At 58.0% G+C, this 20,052-nt stretch overlaps 4 protein-coding genes across 5 annotated transcripts; 2 read left to right on the top strand and 2 right to left on the bottom strand.

The window, feature by feature from the left end:
• Positions 1-554: 554 nt before the first annotated feature.
• IL11 (interleukin 11) lies at positions 555-2,856 on the bottom strand. The gene is made up of 4 exons (XM_066265235.1): positions 2,833-2,856; positions 2,554-2,640; positions 2,264-2,425; positions 555-993 (listed from the first exon to the last, which is right to left on the bottom strand). The coding sequence occupies exons 2-4, from the start codon at positions 2,581-2,583 to the stop codon at positions 823-825; spliced, it is 363 nt and encodes a 120-aa protein (XP_066121332.1). The 5' UTR covers positions 2,584-2,640; positions 2,833-2,856; the 3' UTR covers positions 555-822.
• Positions 2,857-8,176: 5,320 nt separating this feature from the next.
• Positions 8,177-11,069, top strand: TMEM190 (transmembrane protein 190). Its single transcript, XM_066271003.1, has 5 exons — positions 8,177-8,310; positions 8,992-9,027; positions 9,312-9,437; positions 9,527-9,611; positions 9,701-11,069. The coding sequence occupies exons 1-5, from the start codon at positions 8,187-8,189 to the stop codon at positions 9,921-9,923; spliced, it is 594 nt and encodes a 197-aa protein (XP_066127100.1). The 5' UTR covers positions 8,177-8,186; the 3' UTR covers positions 9,924-11,069.
• Positions 11,070-11,151: 82 nt separating this feature from the next.
• Positions 11,152-16,107, bottom strand: TMEM238 (transmembrane protein 238). The gene is made up of 2 exons (XM_066271000.1): positions 14,884-16,107; positions 11,152-11,277 (listed from the first exon to the last, which is right to left on the bottom strand). Exon 1 carries the CDS (start codon positions 15,686-15,688, stop codon positions 14,891-14,893), a length of 798 nt encoding a protein of 265 aa, XP_066127097.1. The 5' UTR covers positions 15,689-16,107; the 3' UTR covers positions 11,152-11,277; positions 14,884-14,890.
• A 1,193-nt stretch (positions 16,108-17,300) lies between these two features.
• On the top strand, positions 17,301-19,910 carry RPL28 (ribosomal protein L28). Of its 2 annotated transcripts, none has more exons than XM_066271002.1 (4): positions 17,301-17,429; positions 17,789-17,877; positions 17,977-18,100; positions 19,653-19,910. In XM_066271002.1, exons 1-4 carry the CDS (start codon positions 17,354-17,356, stop codon positions 19,859-19,861), a joined length of 498 nt encoding a protein of 165 aa, XP_066127099.1. In that variant the 5' UTR covers positions 17,301-17,353; the 3' UTR covers positions 19,862-19,910. The 2 variants fall into 2 exon arrangements, with proteins under 2 accessions (XP_066127099.1, XP_066127098.1); XM_066271001.1 differs by having other exon boundaries at positions 17,413-17,435.
• Positions 19,911-20,052: the final 142 nt, after the last annotated feature.

Raw genomic sequence — 20,052 nt, 5'->3', positions numbered from 1 at the left:
CAGTTTTGTAGAGCATTGTCTAGATACGCCAAGGTTGTGGGTTGGATCCCAGGTCAGGTCACACACAAGAATCAACCAATGAATGTGTAAGTGAGTGGAACAAAATGATTGATGTTGCTCTCTCTCTCAAAAAATAAAAATAAAAAATATAAAACTAAAACAATCAATAAAATAAAATATTTATTGAATGCCTATGAAGTGCTGGGCACCCGGTGAGGTTCAGAACCTGCCTTACAGGACTCAGGGTCCCTGGGGCACGAATGGTCTCCCTTCTATGGCCTTGCCCACTCAGGATCCCTCGCTTTCCATGCCCTGAGACCCTCTGTGTCCAGCCCCCAACCAACAGTTCCCCAATTGAAACAGCTTCTTAGTGCATGTATTTGACAAATTTAATTTCCCTTTCTCCATCTCACAAAGGTTTTTCACGTTTTTATACAAAAACCCAGGCCTCCTCTCCCCCTCCCTCCCCACCCTAACACACAAAAAAGTAATAGTTTAATAAATAATATATATATACTCCTGCTCGGACCCAGAGGAGTGGGGGCCAGGGAGACACTGGGACCAGACTGCTTTAGAGATTCAAGAATCTGCATCCTTACTTAGTCCCTTCCCACTGGGGACCCCTGAGTCCACCTGCCTCCCACCCACCCCTTGAAATAAATAAGTATAAATAAGGCACAGATGTCCCCGCCCAAGTCTCCTGGAGGGACTGTCTCTAACTAGGGGGAGATTAGGTGGAGGGGGGTGGGTCCTCTGGCTGCCATACCCCCAGTCCCAAAATAAATAAATAAATAAGGTCTGGCGGTGGCTCTGGGTGGTGGGTCACAGCCGAGTCTTCAGCAACAGCAAGCCCCTCACCGCCCAGTCCAGCGTCAAGTGCAGCCCCCCAAGGATTGCGTGGGCCGCCCGGATACCTCCCCAGGCTGAGGACGGTGGGGCCAGGGGTGGAGCTGGTGGGTCAGGGGGTGCCTGTGGCAGGGCCAGGCGGGACATCTGTTGGAAGAGGACAGAGGGTTAGCAACAAGACAGTGGTGCAGCAGGGGTCCAGGAAAGGGTGTTTGGAACCTCTGTTGAATCAGGTTTGGGAGTCCAGGCTGCTCATTTCCAGAGTGTCCCTGGCCTTTGGGGTGGGTGTCTGGGTAGGGAGTTTAGAATGTTGAGTTCAAAAAATGGAGGCTGAAGCCCTGCCCAGCTAGCTCAGCAGTAGAGCATTGGCCGATGTGTGGAAGTCTCAGGTTTGATTCCCAGCCAGGACACACAGGAGAAGTGCCCATCTGCCTCTCCACCCTTCCCTCTTCCCTTTCTCTTTATCTCTCTCTTCCCATCCCGAAGCCAAGACTCCACTGGAGCAAAGTTGGACCGGGCACTGAGGATGGTTCCATGGCCTCTGCCTCAGGCGCTAGAATGGCTCCAGTTGCAATGAAACAACACCCCAGATGGGTAGAGCATCGCCCCCTGGTGGGCATGCTGGGTGGGTCCCTCTGCCTCCTTACTTCTCAAAAAAAAAAAGGGAGGCTGAGCTTAAAAGGTGGGGGGGGGGTCGGTCTTAAAGCTGGGGTTCCAGGGCTATGTCCAAAGGGTTGAGGGTGAGGTCTACAGAGTCGGGGCTGAGATCCTGGTGCTGGGTAAGGGCTGGGTACCGTGGACTCAAATCTTGTGCTGGGCCTGGATCTCAGGGCTGGGGTCTTAAATCTCAAGGACTCATGGGTAAGGGCTAGGGTCTCAAGTGTGGCAGTCACAGAATTGGGGCCTGGAATTGGAGCTACAGGGTCTTTGGGGTCTGGGCCAAGGATCTTAGGGTCTTAGGTCTGTGGCTTTGGAGCTTGGGAACTTGGAGTCTCAGGGGCTCACAACCAGGTTCTGAAATCTTGGGGACTTGGTGCTCAGGGTCTGGGGTCTTATAGTTTCAGACCTCAGAGTCTAGGTTCTTGTAGGTCTGGGGTTTGCCAAGTCAGGGACTCTGGTCCAGCATCTCAGGGTCTGGGAATCTGAGAGTCTGGAGGTTCAGAGTTTCCAGAGCTCAGGGCGGGGAACATGGTGGCTTGGGGCCAGGATCTCAGCGTCGTGGTGATGGTTTGGACTGTCAAGTCTTAGGACTTCCAAGTGAGAGTTCTGGGGGTCACAAGAGAGTGGGGTCTCTGAGTTTTAGGGGTTGAGATGATGAGTTTCCTGGCAGGATTTTGTAGCATGGGCCCTCAGGGTTTCAGCACCACACGATCTTGGGGACACTCAGGGCAAGGGTCTCTGAGCAGGAAGCTCTTACCAAGAGCTGCAGCCTGCGCAGTAGCCGGTCCAGCCGGGCCTGCAGGGCCCCCAGCTCGGGCTCCAGGGTCCGCAGGGAAGGGCCTCCCGTCTTGCGCAGCCACTGAACGTGCCTCAGGTAGGAGAACAGGTCTGCCCGCAGCCTTGTCAGCACGCCCGGGAGCTGGGGACAGGGCGCGGAAAGTGTCAGGAACACCAGACACAGGCTCCCGCCAGCATCTAACCGCCCCGGGACGCCCTCCCCCACGGCTCCGCTCCCATCTCCGCCCCGTCCCTCCGCACTGCTCTTACCTGCAGGGCTCCCAGCGCCCCTGCACTCATGGCCAAGGTGGGGAGGGAGTCCAGGTTGTGGTCTCCGTCGGCTGGGAATTTGTCTCTCTTGGAGGGGGAAAGAAAAAGCTTGGAGCGGGACTCTGCCCGGCTCTGCGGGGAGGGGCGTGTCCTTTCTTCCCCTCCACAGACCTCACACTCCTCCCGGCCCTGTCTGGGCAACCCGGGGAAGCCCAGATCCCTCCCCCGATTCGGTCACTCTCCTCCGGGCCCCCGCCCATCCTCTCCGGTCTCTCCTACCAGCTGTGCGGCCAGCTGCCGAGTGTCCGCCAGGAGGGAGCGCGTCAGCAGGACGGCGCTGTCCAGCTCAGCCCGAGGGTCTGGGGAAGCCCTCGGGGGGCCCGGAGGTGGCCCTGGGGCAGCGGCTCTATCTGGCCAAAGGCTCAGCGCGACCAGGACTAGGCAGCAAACACCTGTAGGGCGGAAGAAGGCGGAGGGCTCAGGGGGAACTGGTGGTCCGAGGAAGGAGTCCTGCGTCCCAGGGCGGAGCGCCCAGGGCAGGTTGCCGGCCGGCCGGGGCGGGCTTTCCTCTCCTTCTCCCGCTCTGGCTGCCCCGCCCGTCGGAGCAGACGCGGCCCCGGGCGGGTAGACGGGCCGGGCGTCTCCCGTCCGCCCCCGGACGCCGGAATCTGGGCCCCGGGGCGGGGCATGAGGGGGAGGCACAGGCCAGAACCTGCCCCCTCCCCGGGCCCCGAGAACCCGGGCCGGACTGAGAACGGGAGAGGGAGCCCGGGCCGGAGGCCGGGAGGCCCGAGACCCTCTCCGGGAGTCCCCCCCGACCCGGAGGTGGGCCGCGGAGGGCCGGCTGCAGCGCGGGATGCCCCGGCACACCTAGCCCGGAGAGCGGGAGCCGCCGCGCTGCGCCGGGACTCAGGGCGCCGTCTCTCGGGCAGCCCATCCCCCAGGGCTCCGCCCCCAGCCTCCCGCAGCCAATCAGCGCCCCCCGGGCCGCCTCGCTCCCGCCGCACACCCCCAGCCCGCCCCCGGGCCGCTCCCGCCGCTGTCCATCCGTCCGCAGCCGTCCGGTGGCCCCGTTCCTGTCTGCACCCCTGCCTCTCTCTCCCTCGTCCTCCTCTTCCTCCTGGTCCTCACCTCCTTGGGCTCTCTGCCTCAGTTTCCCCCGTGCAGCCTCTCTGTCGGGGGTTCCCTGAGTGTGTGTGTGTTTCTTGTCCCCGCTGACTCCCTGAGGCTCCTCCTGGGCCTTTGGGGGGTCACCTCGCTGCATCTGCCTCTGTGTCTGTCTAGTCTGTGCATCTCCATCCCCCGTTCCCTCTGCCCACCCCGCCCGGGCCTCTGTCTACCCGGACTCGCCTCGCCTCTCCGCGGCTACCTACCCGTCGCGCCCTCCGGCTCTCCTGTCTGGTCTGTCGGTCCGATTCCGCTGTCTGTCCGCACCCCACCTTCCCCGCCAACGGTCCCTCCCTCCCTCCCTCCGTGTCCTCCCCCACCCACCCGGGAACGGGAACCAACTTACTGTTCATGTCCCCACAGGGCAGGGGTTCCCCGGGACAGGGGGCAGGGAGCCGGGGGGCCTTTAACCCTTCCCTGTCCTCTGCCAGGGGAGCCCCTGGGGTCAGCTGGGCCTCGGCCTGGGGCGGGGAGGCATGTGCGGGGAGCAGCCTGGGCCGCGGCAGTGAGGGAGTGCGTTCGCCTGGGGGGTTATATAGGGGGCCGAGGCGGGCGGGCGGGGGGCAGGCGGCAGGGGAGGGCGGCCTGACACATCCTGACTCACCCTCCCTGCCTGCCTTTTCCATTCAGACGGAGCCCAGCGTCCTCGCAGGGCTCACGCCGCCTTTGCTCGGAGGAGGGCACGGAACGAAAAGTTGGAAAAGTTGAAAGGGAAAGGGAGGGAGGGGGGGTGGTCGGAGAGGGGCTGGTGAGGTCATTGGCGTCCCCTCCCTCCACCTCCTCGGCCGGCTGCCGCCTGCCCGCCCGGGGCAGACACACACGGCTGTAGCGCTGCGCCCTGGCTGCGGGCGGGGGTCGGTTGCACCACGACAGGCGGAGAAGTGGGGAGGCAGGGGTGGGGGGAGGGGCACTGGGGAGATGGACTCTTTGAGGGGGCGACTCCAAGGGGCAGATACATACATACATATATACATACACACACACACACACACACACACACACACACACACATATATATATAGAGAGAGAGAGAGAGAGAGAAAGAGAGAGAGAGAGAGACTAGGACCCAGGCACGGATTCAAGAGACACCTGCACAGATGGGGTCTTTAGGGCAGAGCTGCAGAGAATGAGAGATGATGGCTCACAGCTAGGAGATAGGCTGCAGGAGCAGAGAGGACCAGGGACTCCCAGAGGAGAGGTTCTGCAGTCAGCAATCAGAGAGATGAAGGAGGCAGGAGGGATTTGGAGAGACCCACAGTGACCCCCTGAGGAAGAGGCCCGGGTGGGGGGTGTGTGTGTGTGATAATGTCTCAGAGAGAGAGGAGCAGAGGACAGAAGAGACTCACAGAGACACCAAGGCCTGGTGGCAAATCAGGAGAGGCCGCAAGACACAGAGCGAGGGAGAGCTTTTCTCCAGGTGACAGGTTGGGACAGGAAGGCAAACGAGAACCAGAGGCAGGGATATCGGGCAAGAGAGACATGGAGTCAGGCCACCGTAGAGGGGGTACCTCCGGCCACAGCCTGCGACCCTCCGTGCCTCAGTTTCCCCTGTGAAACTGTGGGTCGCTGAGTATGCACACTAACCCATCCCCCCCAGACGCCTTGGTGTGGACAGAGTTCATTCATGCAACGCACATGTTCAGCTCCTAATGAATGCGAACCATTGCTGTTTGTGCTGGTTTTTATGAAGACACTCGGGGAGATGGAGAAAAAGAGGTGGCTACCGAGAGAGACACTGATGTGGCCTGTAGGCCAGACAGAGCAAGGGTGAGGGAACCGTGCAGAGGGCGGCTCAGCGGGGAACTGAGGGAGGCCGGCTTGTTGGGTGCCCTGCAGGAATGGGAACACACACAGACGCATTGGAGGATAGAGGGGGGATTCAGGGGACAGCAATGTTGACACAGTCCCACAGGGGGTGGGCGCCAGGTGTATGTGGTCGTGGTGAGACGGGGGCTCAAGGCAGAGCAGTGGGGGACCGAGACAGAACCCATGTCCGCAGGAGCACCCCACCCTGCTGCCCCAGGTAGGCAGGTAAAGATGGAATGGCAGTGAGGAGACAGAAAAGGTGACACGCAAAGCCAACGGTCTCCCTGCAGACCCCCCTCTCTGCCCTGGCCCCCAGACTGAGCTGAGCTGGCAGGGGGGCTCTGGGGATGAATGGCAGCTGGAGTCATCCCCCACCACTAGGGGGGCAACGGCTCAGGTCCCCAGGGAGGTGAGGTCACAGCCCCCCCACAGTGGGATATGACCTCATCGCCTCAGGTAAGCACACGCGCTCTCTCTCTCTCTCAGACTGTCACGGCCACCCTTTCCACAGCCCCCTGGGGGCCCTCCCCGGCCCCTGCTCCCACAGGGACCCAGGCCTCTGACCACTGGGTCTCCACCCCTCAGGGGGCCTGCTTCCGGCTGAGTCAGCGTGGGGGGCCCGAGGCTGCGTCAGTGAGGGGAGAACTGACGTAGCCCCCCCAGACTGGCGAGGGCCAGCCAAGGTGACTCAGGCCACCAGCCTGGGGGATGGACCGGCCTGAGGGGATGGGGGACTGGGCCTGGGGCCAGCCTGAGAGCAACAATAAGGACCTGGTCATAGAAGCCCCCAGCCCCTCCCCATCCCCCTTCCTCAGACCCAGGTGTCAGAAGTCCAGGCCTTAAACCCTGGTTTCCAGAAAGGTGGGGACAAATGTGGTCCCACAGTACAATCGGAGGAGTGCTCTGTTGGGGGAGGCCAGGAGTCTGGGGCCAGGTCAGTGGTCCCTGGGCAGCTGCAGGAGGCTACAGGAGAAGGGGTGGCATTGTTCAGGACTCCTGGGTCTTCCCCACAGTTGAGGACATTCGGGACACTTGTGTGGAAGGGAGGGCAAGGAGGAGAGAGGTAGGATTGGGGAATCCTAAATAATGACAGATGACGGCAAGGAGAAACAGAGACAGGGCACTGGGTGACAAGACTGGACAGATGCAAAACCAGTGACACCCAGAGCCGCAGAGAGACAAACTTGGAGGCTGAGAGGCCAACACTCGGGGCAGACGTGGGCCTGGGGCTTGGGGCTCTGAGGAGTGGTCAAGGACACAGTGGGGAGATGCCACAGGGACCTGGGGAGGGAGCCCAGGGTCCCCGTTCATGTGCTGGCCCCCAGGCGAGTCAGGGCTGGCTGGTATGAGGTCAGCAGGTCCCAGGCTGTGTGTGTCCGTCTGTCTGTCCCTGGGGGGTCCTGTCTGGCCTCTGGGGGGTGACGGGGCAGGCAGGCCGCAAAGGCAGCCCAAACCTGTCATTAGCGGTGAAGGTGGGGCCCCCCCAATCCCAAGCCGCGGTCCAGGGCCCGGCAGCCCCGCCCCCCCACCCCCTCCTTGATCCCTGAGGAATCCCGGGAATTGGAAGTGGGTCCAGATGATGTTGACACAGGAAACGGTCAGCAGCAGCTGCCTGGCCTCAGCCTCACAACCCCTCTGACCCCCACCCCAAGGCCCCCCGCCGAGCCCCCTCTGACCTGTGTCATCTCTGACGGAGGCAGCCCAGGGCCCACTCAGCCCCCACCAGGATGTTTACAGATTACACAATGGAGTCAGCCTCACAGGGTTTCCCGCGAAATGGGGTCTAGACTCCTGGACAGTTGCCCTCAGACCCGGTCTCTGGCCCTCTCCTCCCTCAGACCAGGAGTCCTGGCCCCCTCCTCCCCTTCTCTCTAATCCAGGTGTCCCAGCTCCCAGGTCCCTTTTCCCTCCAACTCAGGAATCTGGACACAAAGACTCTCTGCTCCGGGAGGGCTGAGCCCCTTCCTCCCTGAGCTGCTGCAAGGCTGAGTTGGGGTTCACTTGGGGTGAACTGGGGACTCCATCCCAACCCGGTCCCTGCATCAACAAGATGTTTGAGGACCTTCCATTGGACCCCTTTCTCTGCTGATGGGTGGGGAGACCGGCGCCCTCACCCCTAGGCGCTGAGAGCTACCTGACAGGTGTGGTCAGACTGCTCTGGTTACATATTCCCCATCAGGGGGCCCCCCCAGACCAGGAGACTCCTGAGCAAGTGTCCGACCCCCGCTGTTTCCTTGCCCTCCTCGGTCCCTAGTTGCAAAGGGGGCCTCCCTAACAGTGGGGCTGATCGATGTTTTCTGAGCCTCAGCCCCCCCTAGCCCCTGGTTACTAGGGGGCAGACCCTGGCAACAAAGTCTCTGTGAGCAGAGATAGGCTCTGGTGCCTATTCCTCAGGTCCTGTTAGGTAAAGGGGGACAGGTTTTAATTAGGTCTCCACTCACTTTCTACTCAGGTCCCTAAGGAGGCCAGACAGACCCGTACGCCACTCCCAAAGCCCCTTCCCACCTGTGTGCTAAGAAAGCAACTCCCTAGCAACCAGGCCTGACCAGGCTAGTGTGACACTGGCTTCCTCCTTTCTTTCGGCTGAGGGGGCTCCCTAGCAACAGAACTTAGAACTCGGGAGGGCTGCGGGGGGGGGGGGGCAGGTGGGCGGGGCCCAGATGGTTGCTGGGGAATGGCCTTCAAGGTCTCTCCCCACAGAGGCCCCAGGGGTCTGGGGAGGCGACATGGTGGGCTATGGGGTCCCAGCCTTGAGTCTCTTCTTGCTGATGCAGGGCTCAGTAGGTGAGGGAGACTGAAGAGAGAGCTGAGCGCAGGGCCTTTTATTTTTCTTTTTGTATTTTTCTGAAGTGAGAAGGGGGGAGGAAGACAGACTCCTGCATGCACCCCACCAGGATCCACCCGGCATGCCCACCAGGGGGCGATGTTCAGCCCCTCTGGGCAGTTGCTTCGTTGCAACCGGAGCCATTCTAGCACCTTGAGGCAGAAGCCATGAAGCCATCCTCAGCCCCTGGGCCAACTTGGCTCCAAGAGAGCCTTGGCTGCGGGAGGGAAAGAGAGAGAAAGGAGAGAGGGGGGAGGGTGGAGAGGCAGATGGGTGCTTCTCCTGTGTGCCCTGACCAGGAATCAAACCCGGGACTTCCACAGGCTGGGCCAATGCTCTACCACTGAGCAAACCGGCCAGGGCCAGGGCCTCTTCCTTCTTCTTCTTCTTTTTTTTTTTTTTTTTTAATTTTTTTTCTTTTATTCATTTTAGAGAGGAGAGAGAGAGAGAGAGGAGAGAGAGACAGGGGGGAGGAGCTGGAAGCATCAACTCCCATAAGTGCCTGACCAGGCAAGCCCAGGGTTTCGAACCAGCGACCTCAGCATTTCCAGGTCGACGCTTTATCCACTGCGCCAACACAGGTCAGGCAGGGCTTCTTCCTTCTCCATGCAGCACTTGACCCGCTCTATTTTCCTTCACAGATGGGAATGGAATCCAGGGATTCTTCTATCCATGGAGTGAGCAGTGGAGTCCTGGGTCCCCAAGGATGGGAGGAACCCAGACTAGACTTTTGGGTCCAAAAGGGGAGGGGCTGGGGACCTAGACTCCGTGGTCTGAGGAAGGAGGGGCTGGAGGAGTCTATCCTTGGTCTGAGGGAGCAGGGGTTGGAGGTCTGGAATCCTGGGTCCGTACAAAGCACAAGGTAGTCAGCCCCGGAACTTGGCCTTGGCATCCTGGTGCTCCACGGCCCCCCCGGGGGCAGGCTCTGTGACAAAGCCCGCCACGCGTGGTTGGTACCCAGGCTGTGAAGGAAACACGAGGGACCGCGAAAGCTGTGGGGGCAACGCGGCCATCAAAAACCCCAATCTCTGTCTGCGTCTACGATGCTGCTACCGAGACGGGGTCTGCTACCACCAGCGGCCAGACGGTGAGTGCCTGAGAGACGGGGGTCCCCGGGGAGGAAGCTGGCGGCAGCGGAACTCTGGGGTCTCAAACTCTTCCGCGCACTCTGTCCAGAGAACATGCGGATCAAACACATGTGGGCGCTGAGTTGGACGTGTGCTGGCCTCCTCTTCCTGATCTGCACCATCTTCCTGTTCTGGCGAGTGGGGCTGGGCCTCGGGCGGTCTCCCCTCCCCCCCAGAGGAGCCGGCAGGAGGGCCAAGGCTGAGCGTGTCCCCTCCCGGGCAGGTGGGCCGAGAGCCAGCACATGCTGCACCTCCCAGGGTTCCTGCGGGGCAAACGCGGCCCGTCCAGGACCGTCTCAGGGTTATCCCAAGGCAAACGGAAGGGCAAAATGGGGACCAAGTCGTCCGGGGGCAGCACGTCAGTCACCGTGCCTCTGAAGAGCTCCATGGACGGCTCTGGGATGAGTGAAGGAGGCGAGGAAACGGAAGGGGAGGATGAGGGATAGGGGAGCCCCCTCAATAAAGAGCTAGCACACAGACACGTGGTCTCTTTTCTGAGAACTGGAGGTGGAAGAGACTCAGAAGCAGGGAGTGTGGGCCAGGTACACGTGCTTGGGGCTGTGACCCCAGGAAGGGGGTGTGAACTGATTGGGTCTGAAAGGAGGGATCTGGAGGGGGGGTGTAAGCGGGGAGGATGTGAACTGAGGGGACCTGCATTGATGGGGGCCCCCAGGCCGACTAGGGGGGTCTGTGCTGTGATTATGGGGGACCTGGACTGAAGGGAGTCTTCAGATGAGGGAGGGTAGCCTACACCAGGCTGGGGGGGGGGGCTGTTACAGCCAGGGGTAGGCACCTCTCAGCTCTCTTCCCACAGGGAAGACACTCCCACCAATGTTTGAGCACAGCAAGGGTGCCTGCAGGACAGGAGCCTCCCCCACCCAGCAGACCACTTCAGCTCTGGTGGAAATTTCCCCAAAAGTGCTCCCGTTCAAGACTTGTCCTGGCCCTGGATGGTTGGCTCAGCGGTAGAGCATCGGCCTGGCGTGTGGAAGTACTGGGTTCGATTCCCAGCCAGGGCACACAGGAGAAGCGCACATCTGCTTCTCCACCTTCCCTCCTCTCCTTTCTCTCTGTCTCTCTCTTTCCCTCCCACAGCTAAGGCTCCATTGGAGCAAAGTTGGACCGGGCACTGAGGATGGCTCCATGGCCTCCACCTCAGTAGAATGGCTCCGGTTGCAGCAGAGCAACACCCCAGATGGGCAGAGCATCACCTCTTGGTGGGCTTGTCAGATGGATCCCAGTTGGGCACATGCGGGAGTCTCTATTTCCCCGTTTCTCATTTCAGAAAAATACAAAAAAAAAAAAAAAATCCCACCAAAAAACTTGTCCTAACCCTGGCTCTCCCTCCCTCCCCCTCTTCTTTCTCAGTGTCAAACCCACACCAACCTCCCCTCCCTAAGTTTTTACCCCAATAGATACCTTACAAGTCTTACTTAATCTATCCCTCCATCTGTCTGGGACGGCCCCACACTAACAGAGGGGCCCAGCCAGAGGGAGGTCTGGACTGAGAGTGTGGGTCTGGGTTTGAGATCCTGGTGAAGCCAAGCTCCTATGTCCCCAGTGGCTTTGGGATTCTCAAGTGCATGTCAAAGTGACCTACTCCACTATGGCCGCCCCCCAAGACCCCCCCCCCCCCAGCCCCAGCAATGTCCCTCCCACAGAGACAAGCAGAACTGGGAGGCAGCCATTTATCCAGGCGACAGAGGAGCACAGGTAGGCATCCTGATGGCCACATGATGTTGGGGGAAGCAGCACATCTCAGTCGAGTCCTGACAGGTGGAGGTGGGGCCGTGGGTTTGTCTGCAGGAGGGAGGGCGTTGTTACTGGGGAACCCAAACCCTTGCGTTCCCTGCACCTACCACCAAGTGGGCTGGGGGAGGCAGGGAAACCCCTTCCACCAGCTTCAGCCCCTGACCCACTGGACTCACACACTTGCCCATGGGGTCCCCATTCCTCCATGTCCTGATTTACTGCCATACGCATGTGACTTTAAGTCACCGGGACACAATGATACAGGTAGGGAATGAGAGACCGGGAGAGACAGAGGCACGAAGACAGAAAGAGAAACAGGAGACAGGGAGAGAGGCTGAGACAGAGACACAGGGACAGCGGAGAAAGAAGACAGAGAGGGGACAAATGACAAAGGGTGGCGATGGGTCTGTATGGCCACTCAACTAATTCTGGTCCCAGAGTGGGAGGGGAGAAAACAAAGCCAGGACCCACAAGTCTCTCTGTTAAAATTCAAGTTCTCTGGGCCCTGGCTGGGTAAGTCAGTGGATAGAGCATCATCCCAGCATGCCCAGGTCATGAGATCGATTTCTGGTCAGGACACAGGAGAAGCAACCAATGAGTGTACAATTAAATGAAAAAATGAGTGTATTTCCCCATGTATAAGATGCACCCTTTCCCGAAAAATTTGGGGTCTAAAAACTGGGTGCATCTTATATAGTGGTTGTGGCATTTCCAATGCTATAGATGGAACTGAGGATGAGGCAATATATGAAGACAGTGATTCATCCTCAGACACGGATGAGGACAAGCTAATGGAGGGGAGTTTTTAAAGTGATGAGGAGTTGTAAGAATTTTATGATGACTAAAACTTCAGTTCAATAACTTTACGTAATACATTTTCCCCCAAAGTTTCGGGCCCTGAAATTAAGGTGTATCTTATACATGGGAGCATCTTATACATGGGGAAATACAGTAAGTGAAACAATAAGTTGATACTTCTCTCTCTCTCCCCCTACCCCCCTCTCCCATTCTCTCTCTCTCTCTCTCAAATCAATGGAAAAGTTTTTTAAAAGTTCTCTGTCCTTCATGTGCATTATATGCCAAACAGTGTGTTAGCTCATGCTTCACCTATTATACAGCTTGTTCCTTCTTTCTGAAAGTGGTTTCCTCACCTGAACCACAGAACAAAGCCTATAATTGGAGGGACTATTTTCTCAATTCTCACAAAGGAGGGCATATGACTAGTATTGTTGTGGATATAAAAAAGAAAAGTTGATTCATCAGATATAAAGAATGTTTTAGGACACATTAGGATTTTATTGTTTTATAGAATCCCCATTTGAGAAACTGATTAGTCACTCATCCATCCATTTGTTCCACCTATCCATTCACCCATTAACAAACCCAACCATCCACTCATCCATGTATTTACCCATCTGCCCAAACCACCCAGCCGAACATCCATTTACCTATCTACCCATCAAACAATCCAATACATCCATCCACACATCCATCAACCAATTCATCTACCCACCCATTAATCCAACCACATCTACCTATCAACCAACTTATCCATTCTAATCTATCCATCCACCAATTGATCCACCAATCCACCCACCCACTGATCCATACATCCACTCACTCATCCATCAAGCAACTTACCTATTCATCCATCTTACATCCATCCATGCCATCTATCCACCAACTCATCTATTCATCTCTCTATCCACTACCTAACCACCAACCCATCCATCCATCAACTGATCCATCCAACTATCCATCAATTGATCTACGCATCCACCCATCCACCCATCCACCCACCTATCCATCAACTAACTAATTCATGCATGCATGCATCCATCCATGAACTCATCCATTCATCTATCCACCCACCCATCCACCAATCTCTTCATCCATCCATCCATCCACCCACCCATCCATCCATTCACCTATCCCTCCATCCACCATTCCATTCACCTATCCATTTATCCATCCATCTATCCATCCATCCACCCACCCACCTACCAGGTTAATCATTAACCTCTGATTTCCTGGGTTCACTTTTTGCTAGGAAGTGCTAAGAACACAGACCCCAGAGACCCAGGTCACACCCTCAAGGGACTCCCTGTTGGGTGGAAGAGACAGTACCAGCACATGCAGACACAGCACTCAATGACACAAGCAATCATGGGGAACCCACAATATGAAGACCCAGAGAAAGGCAGATGCGTTGGATCTTAAAGGACAAATGGGAAGTTTTCTGTGGAGGCCAGATAGCAGTGGCACTCCTGCTGCATGGAGGACATGAACAGAGGCCAGCTGGTGTGAAAGCCTGGCTGTCCATGGTCTGAGGGATGTCATCATGACTGCAGGGAAGGCAGGAGATGTGGCGCTGAGATATGGCAAGCCCACAAGGCAGTGAGCGGCCTGGGTTTAACCAGTGGGCCATGGGGAACCACAGCAGGTCTTTGAGCAGAGGAGTGCACAGTGGAGAGTGTGTGTTTAGGAAAGCGAATAGAGGGTAGTGGGGGGATAAAGGGAAGGGAAGGAGCCTTCCCCGCACCTTGGTCTGCGCCGCCATCACTCTCCCGCCTCAGTTGGTCATTCCCACTCTTTTTTTTTTTTTTTTTTCAGAGACACAGAGTCAGAGAGAGGGACAGATAGGGGCAGACAGACAGGAAAGGAGAGAGATGAGAAGCAATAATTCTTTGTTGCAGCTCCTTAATTGTTCATTTATTGCTTTCTCATATGTGCCTTTAAGGGGGGACTACAGTAGACTGACCCCTTGCTCATGCCAGCGACCTTGAGGTCATGTCTATGATCCCATGCTCAAGCCAAGCAACCCCACGCTCAGGCTGGTGAACCTGCACTCAATCCGGCAACCTCTGGGTTTCAAACCTGGGTCCTCTGTGTCCCAGTCTGATGCCACTCTTACCCCCTCTCTTTAGACTTTTTGTCAGAAGAATCTCAGCTGTGTGCCCTTGGACAAGAGGAGGCACCTTTCTGGACCTCTGGGGACGATAAGAGGAGTAGTGACCCAGTCACACTGAGGATTAGATAGGATCTGATGCGGCAGGGGGCTGGTGTGCAGGAAGGGACATCCAAGCTAACAGTGACCTCTCCCTGATCTCCTGAGGGGTGGGGAGTGAGGGGAGCAGGGTCTCATTGGTGTCTCTCAAGTCTGCACTCATACCCATTCTCTCCATCCTCTGGGACTCTGCTACTTTCTGCTTCTCTCCTTTCTAATCATTTTATTTTTTATTTATTCATTCATTTTTATTTATTCATTTTTACAGAGAAAGAAAGAAAAAGAAAAGGGGGGGGGGAGGAACAGGAAGCAACCACTCCCACATGTGCCTTGACCAGGCAAGCCCAGTGTTTCAAACCGGCGACCTCAGCATTCCAGGTCGACGACTGCTCCACCACAGGTCAGACTCTCCTTTCTCATCTCGACCTGGGCCTGACTCTCCCCTCGCTTCTTGCTTCTCTCTCTCTCTCTCTCTCTCTCTCTCCCTGTCTCTATCTCTCCATCTTTTTCGGTGTCTCTCTAACTCCATCTCTCCCGAAGCCCCACCGTCCCTCCCTCGCCTTGGTCCCTCCCTCTTTCCCCCTGGTCCCTCCATCTCTCCGATCTGTCCCCTCCGTCTCTCCCCGCCCCGCCTCCTGGCCACTCACCTCGGGCTCACTCGGTGCCGCCGGCGCCCGGCGCGGCGGGCGCCGCCTCGAGCGTGACGAGCTGCAGGCGCACGCGGCGGGAGCCGGCGCCGGGCGGCAGGGCTGTGCGGACACCCCGCCGCGCGCCCCGGGATCCGCGCGCCCCGCGCGTCCCGGCGGCGGAGGAGGCGGCGGGCGCCGACCAGCGGCGAGAGAGCTTGCGCGCCAGGCGGGCCAGCGCGGAGGGCCGCAGGCCGTAGTCGCGCTCCAGCTCCTGGCGGGAGATCTCGATGTTGCCCGTGTACCAGAGGATCCAGCCCAGCAGGCTCAGGAAGACAAGCAGCGCACCGGAGTAGATGAGCAGGTCGCCGAAGTCGCGGCCGCGGACCTGCAGCTGAGCGAACACGCCGGTCAGCAGCGCCGCCATGCCCGCCACGTCCAGCGCCACGGCCAGCAGCAGCGCCATCCGGCAGCGGCCCAGGCCGGACGCGGGTGCGGGGGCGCTGGTCGGCGGGGACGGTGTCCCCGGCGAGGGACCTGGCGAGGCGGACGCCACGGGCGCTGCGGCCATGGCCCCTGCTTCTTCGCCGCGATGGCTCCCGTCGGGGAGCTTTCCGGGTGCCGCCCGGCCAGGGGCGGGGTCGGGGACGGCGCCAGGTGTGCCCTGAGGCAGCCAGGTCATCCGAGCCCGGGGCTCTGGGTCCAGGCCGGGGTTTCCGTGCAGGGCCTGGGGGTTACGCATACAGGCGCCCCCCGGCGCCGGCACCCCAAGGAGCGGAAGCAACACGTGGTCTACATTCGGGACGCTGTAATGGAGGCAGGGCATGGCCTTGTTCGGCTCAGCCCGTTCCCATAGGCCTTCTGGACATCCACGATGGGGACAGTGGTGTCACAAACAAGGATCAGGCCCTGGCCAGATAGCTGGGTGGATTAGAGCACTGTCCCAAAGCCCAGAGGTTACCGGTTCAATCCCTGGTCAGGGCACATACAGGAACAGCTCCATGTTCCTGTCTCTCTCTCTCTCCCTCCCTCCCCCTTCCTTTCCTCTCTCTAAAATCAATAATATAAATATTTTTTAAAATTTAAAAAGTCTGACCTGTGGTGGCACAATGGATAGAGCATTTACCTAAAAAATGTTGAGATCCCTGGTTCAAAACCCCGGCTTGCTTTGGTCAAGGCACGTATGCAAAGCAACTATTACAAATTGATCATTCCCTCTCCTCCTACCTTTCTCTCTATCCTCTATCTGAAATCAATCAATTAAAAAAATTAAAAATAATTAAAACAAAAAAGGATCAGACGCCCTCGTCTCTAAAGCGCTCTGAGACGTAAGTGTCAGCAGTCATGGGCTCTGCTGAGGGGTCCCCTCACCCTGCCGGTCCCCTGGGGCCTCCTGAGCGCCACCACCTGGCGAAGGGACGGAAGGCACAAAGGTGGACCGGTCACGGGACTCTGACCCCACCGTCAGATTTAAGGTGCTCTTGAGGGAGGTGACGAAAGGTATTGTCATTGCTTTTGTTGGGCAGGGGACTCGCCAGGTCCTCCGGCACATCAGGCCAGGCTCCTGCCCCCTTCAAGATGAGCCTGAAATGAACAAAGTCCAAACGAACGGAAAATGAGACTTCCAGGGAGTCGCATGCTTGGAAGGAACATGGGCTCCAGGGGAGAACAGGGAGAGGCAGCAAGGCATGGGGCGGGGGCCGAGCGAACAGAGATGGGACCCTAAAGGAACGGAGGAACCAAGTTGGGCTTTCCCAGGCTAGTTTCTTTTCCTCCAACTAACTCGCCCTTTAGAGGAAACCCACGCTCCCCTACGTGGCAGTCTGCGAGAAGTAAGGCCTAGCTTCTCTCGACGCAAATCTTCCAAGTTTTGTTTTCAGAAGACCCTGAAGGAGGGAACCGAGGAGGCTTCCGGCGAGTTCCGAATGTGGCCGAAAGGGACCGAGTGTTTTCGAACACACCCGAACTGGCCATGGGCCAATCAGAAAGGCGGCCACCCTCCGAAGAGCGTAGCGGTTCCGAAGATTCCCCGAGCCAGCCGTCAGCGGCAATAGCCGAGGGCTTACGAAGAAGACCGGAAGCACCGAAGACTTCGGGGCTAGGCTTCGGTATTTAATTCACGCACTCCGAAGTTCATTCGTAAACATGAAGTGCTAAAATAAATGTTTATTGAGCGCTCATCCTGTGCCAAGTGCTGAGGGGAGCAATCCTGGGGAGAGGCCGCTAAGGAAAGGAACTTGGGGGGGGGACTCTCGAGCTGTACCCAATCGGAAACCCAGTCGTAGAGTTCCGGAAACAACCGAAGGGCCCCGGAACTGGGGTGTGGGGTGATGGTGCGTCCGAGAACAAGCCCTCGGGTCTCTAGCCGGAGAGTTCCGAAGGTTTCCGAGTCAAAGTGCGACCGTATAGCGGAAGTAGACGAACGTCTCCGAGCCACCCCGGAGAGGCAGTGTCAGGTGATGATGCGCGTGTGCCCAGACAGGAAGCGGAAATGCGTGTCGGTATGAAAGACGTCGCCCCGCCCCTTGCGTGCCTCTTTTCGTCTCCGGCTACCGCAGCGAGAGGAGGTGAGAGTGAGTTCTTCCACTTGTCCGCGTGGCCGTCTAGTCTTGTCCCAGTCGGTCTTTCTCGTGGCGTCCCACGCATCCTTGGCTGCTCCCCGGGTCCCGCCGCCCAAAGGCGCCGTGGGCTTCTCACGTTCTCCCAAGCAGTTCGTTTTGGCCCCTGAGTTCCGCCCCGCCGCCTTAGGTCACTCGCCCCTCCCCTCAGCAAATCCCTGGGTGCTGACGGCCTTCGGGCTGGACGCGGTCGCCAGGTCCCCACGCACACCCTCCCCGTGTTGTCCTGGCGAGGTCCCCGGACCCGGCGTTGACCTGCCTGCGTCTCCCCTAGGACATCTTCCAGTGCCCCTTCCTTTCCCTCACAGCTGCCGCCATGTCTGCCCACCTGCAATGGATGGTGGTACGGAACTGTTCCAGCTTCCTGATCAAGAGGAACAAGCAGACCTACAGCACCGTGCGTGGGGCCCGGACGCCTGAGGTGGGAGGTGGGGGGCGCCTACGCGGTGGTCTCCCTCTTCCTGACCCCCCATGCGTTCTCCCCCCCCCCCCCCAGGAACCCAATAACCTGAAGGCTCGCAACTCCTTCCGCTACAACGGGCTGATCCACCGCAAGACGGTGGGCGTGGAGCCGGCGGCCGACGGCAAAGGCGTGGTGGTCGTTATGAAGCGGAGAAGTGGTGAGCGTGTCCCTCGGCTTGGCCCACAGACAGCAGCTCCCACCCCCCAACGGGGCAGAGAGCTGTGGGGTTTTTTTTTCTTGTGTTGGGGACAAGAATCATTCTGCCACTCAGTCGAGGATTCCTGGGGATCAGGATGTTCCTCTGCGACGCTGGCTCTCTTCTCAGCCACCTCCCCCTCCACCGTGTGAGCTGGCCGGATCTTTTTTAACCTGTTTTGTTATCTGTAAAGTGGAGAAATGAATAAGACCTGAACTGTGTGCCCTGGTGGTAGTGATTAGCATTAAATTACAGGATTGCACCGTCCTGTGTTTTTAAACAGCCCAGATGGAACTGGATGTTTCTATCTGGCTGCTGATGGGAAAAGTTAAGCAAATAGATGAGCCTCCCTCCAGCTCCCACTTGTAGTAAATGACAGATGGTCTCTGAAGCAGCAGTTTGACTCCCATTCTGTGTAGACTCAAGCACCCCCCTGCTTCCCCCTTAAAAGGCACCTTAGATATAGGTGGACCATTTTAGTGTCTTAAAGTAGGTCAGGGTGTGTTCGGGGGGTTTTTTCTTTTGAGTTGTGTGATATCATACCTGGACCACATTTGTTCTTGTGGTTTTAAGAAAAATGAATGAGTTTTTTCCCAGTTCTCCAATGAGGACCAACTTCTGTTAGGGGTCAGGGGTCAGCATCTCGGAGTCAGCATCTCATTTCGTGTCAGCAGTGGCCAAGGCCTGCCAACTCCAGATCTGTGACTCCTGTCTGTCCTGGAGGGGGTTACCCTTCCTTCTCAGGAGCACAGCCCAAGAGCCCCCAGTCACTTGCACCAGTGGGATACTTCTCACGTTTCCACACTCTGCATTCTGGAGTGTTGGGTCCTAAAAAAGTATGTTGGTCTTGGATTGTTGAGTGTGGTCTTTTCCAGACTATCAGGACTGATGTGAGCAGTTAACGTGGGCCCTGCTTGGGGGTCTTGGCTGAATTCTGGGCAGTAGAGTTCAGACTTCGCCTGTGTACCAGGCTTCCTCCTTACCCCAGGGTCTCTGTGACTCCGTCACTTCAACATGGGGGCCAGGCTTCAGCTTGGCATTTAAGACCCTTGTTCAGAGCAGATACCATGGGCCCAAGAGGGTGGGGCAGGGGGAGCAGGGTGGCTACAGTGCTAGGACTGCTCGCTCTCTGCCCAGCATGGTGCCAAGTGCCCACCTTACCTCCTTCTGCCTAGAGAGAGGCAGCCTGGATTCTGACCACTCTGCTGTTAACGTGTGTGACTTTGGTTAGACGTCCCCGTCCATTGTGTCTGCTCTCATTTCTGTAAAGTGAGGTGACGGTGAACGCTGTGTCCTGGACACAGTGATGAGGAGATGTCTGTACAGAGCCCGTGTCCTGGCCCTGATGGTTGCCATGAGAGTCCTATAGATGCGTGTGGAATGGGGGCTGCTGCTGGCCTGGGCTCAGCCATGGTGTTCAGGTCCTCAGGTGCCACTGCACCCTCACACCTGGAAAGTGTACTAAAGGCCACAGCCATCCGACTGACTTCTGGGGCACTCCCTTTCCCACCAGGCCAGCGAAAGCCAGCCACCTCCTATGTGCGGACCACCATCAACAAGAATGCCCGGGCCACCCTGAGCAGCATCCGGCACATGATCCGCAAGAACAGGTACCGCCCAGATCTGCGCATGGCCGCCATCCGCAGGGCTAGCGCCATCCTGCGCAGCCAGAAGCCCATGATGGTCAAGAGGAAGCGCGCGCGCCCCACGAAGAGCTCCTGAGCACCCTCCCACCCCCACTGCCTGAAAAGCAATAAAAGGCATCACTCAGTCCACCTCTCTAGGCCTCCTGTTTTGTATTTTTCTGAAGTTAGAAACAGGGAGGCAGACAGACTCCCACATGCTCCCGATCAGGGGGCAACGCTCTGCCCATCTGTGCGATGCTCTGTTACAACTGGACCATTCTAGCACCT

The sequence above is a fragment of the Saccopteryx bilineata genome, chromosome 3 (genome assembly GCF_036850765.1).
Source record: "Saccopteryx bilineata isolate mSacBil1 chromosome 3, mSacBil1_pri_phased_curated, whole genome shotgun sequence".
NCBI classification, from domain to species: domain Eukaryota; kingdom Metazoa; phylum Chordata; class Mammalia; order Chiroptera; family Emballonuridae; genus Saccopteryx; species Saccopteryx bilineata.
Note: the sequence above shows the minus strand (reverse complement) of the source record. Positions and strands in the feature narration are given on the sequence as shown.

Bases quoted from the DNA above. Each gene is read 5' to 3' on its own strand.
- IL11 (XM_066265235.1), bottom strand. From the start codon at position 2,583: ATGAGTGCAGGGGCGCTGGGAGCCCTGCAG. The intron at 2,426-2,553 runs GTAAGAGCAGTG...CCCTGTCCCCAG, and splicing joins GGGCGCTGGGAGCCCTGCAG to CTCCCGGGCGTGCTGACAAG. The intron at 994-2,263 runs GTAAGAGCTTCC...CTCTTCCAACAG, and splicing joins TGCGCAGGCTGCAGCTCTTG to ATGTCCCGCCTGGCCCTGCC.
- TMEM190 (XM_066271003.1), top strand. From the start codon at position 8,187: ATGGTTGCTGGGGAATGGCCTTCAAGGTCTCTCCCCACAGAGGCCCCA. The intron at 8,311-8,991 runs GTGAGGGAGACT...TTTCCTTCACAG, and splicing joins GCTGATGCAGGGCTCAGTAG to ATGGGAATGGAATCCAGGGA. The intron at 9,612-9,700 runs GCGAGTGGGGCT...CCTCCCGGGCAG, and splicing joins TGCACCATCTTCCTGTTCTG to GTGGGCCGAGAGCCAGCACA.
- TMEM238 (XM_066271000.1), bottom strand. From the start codon at position 15,688: ATGCCCTGCCTCCATTACAGCGTCCCGAATGTAGACCACGTGTTGCTT.
- RPL28 (XM_066271002.1), top strand. From the start codon at position 17,354: ATGCGTGTCGGTATGAAAGACGTCGCCCCGCCCCTTGCGTGCCTCTTT. The intron at 17,878-17,976 runs GTGCGTGGGGCC...CCCCCCCCCCAG, and splicing joins ACAAGCAGACCTACAGCACC to GAACCCAATAACCTGAAGGC. The intron at 18,101-19,652 runs GTGAGCGTGTCC...CTTTCCCACCAG, and splicing joins CGTTATGAAGCGGAGAAGTG to GCCAGCGAAAGCCAGCCACC.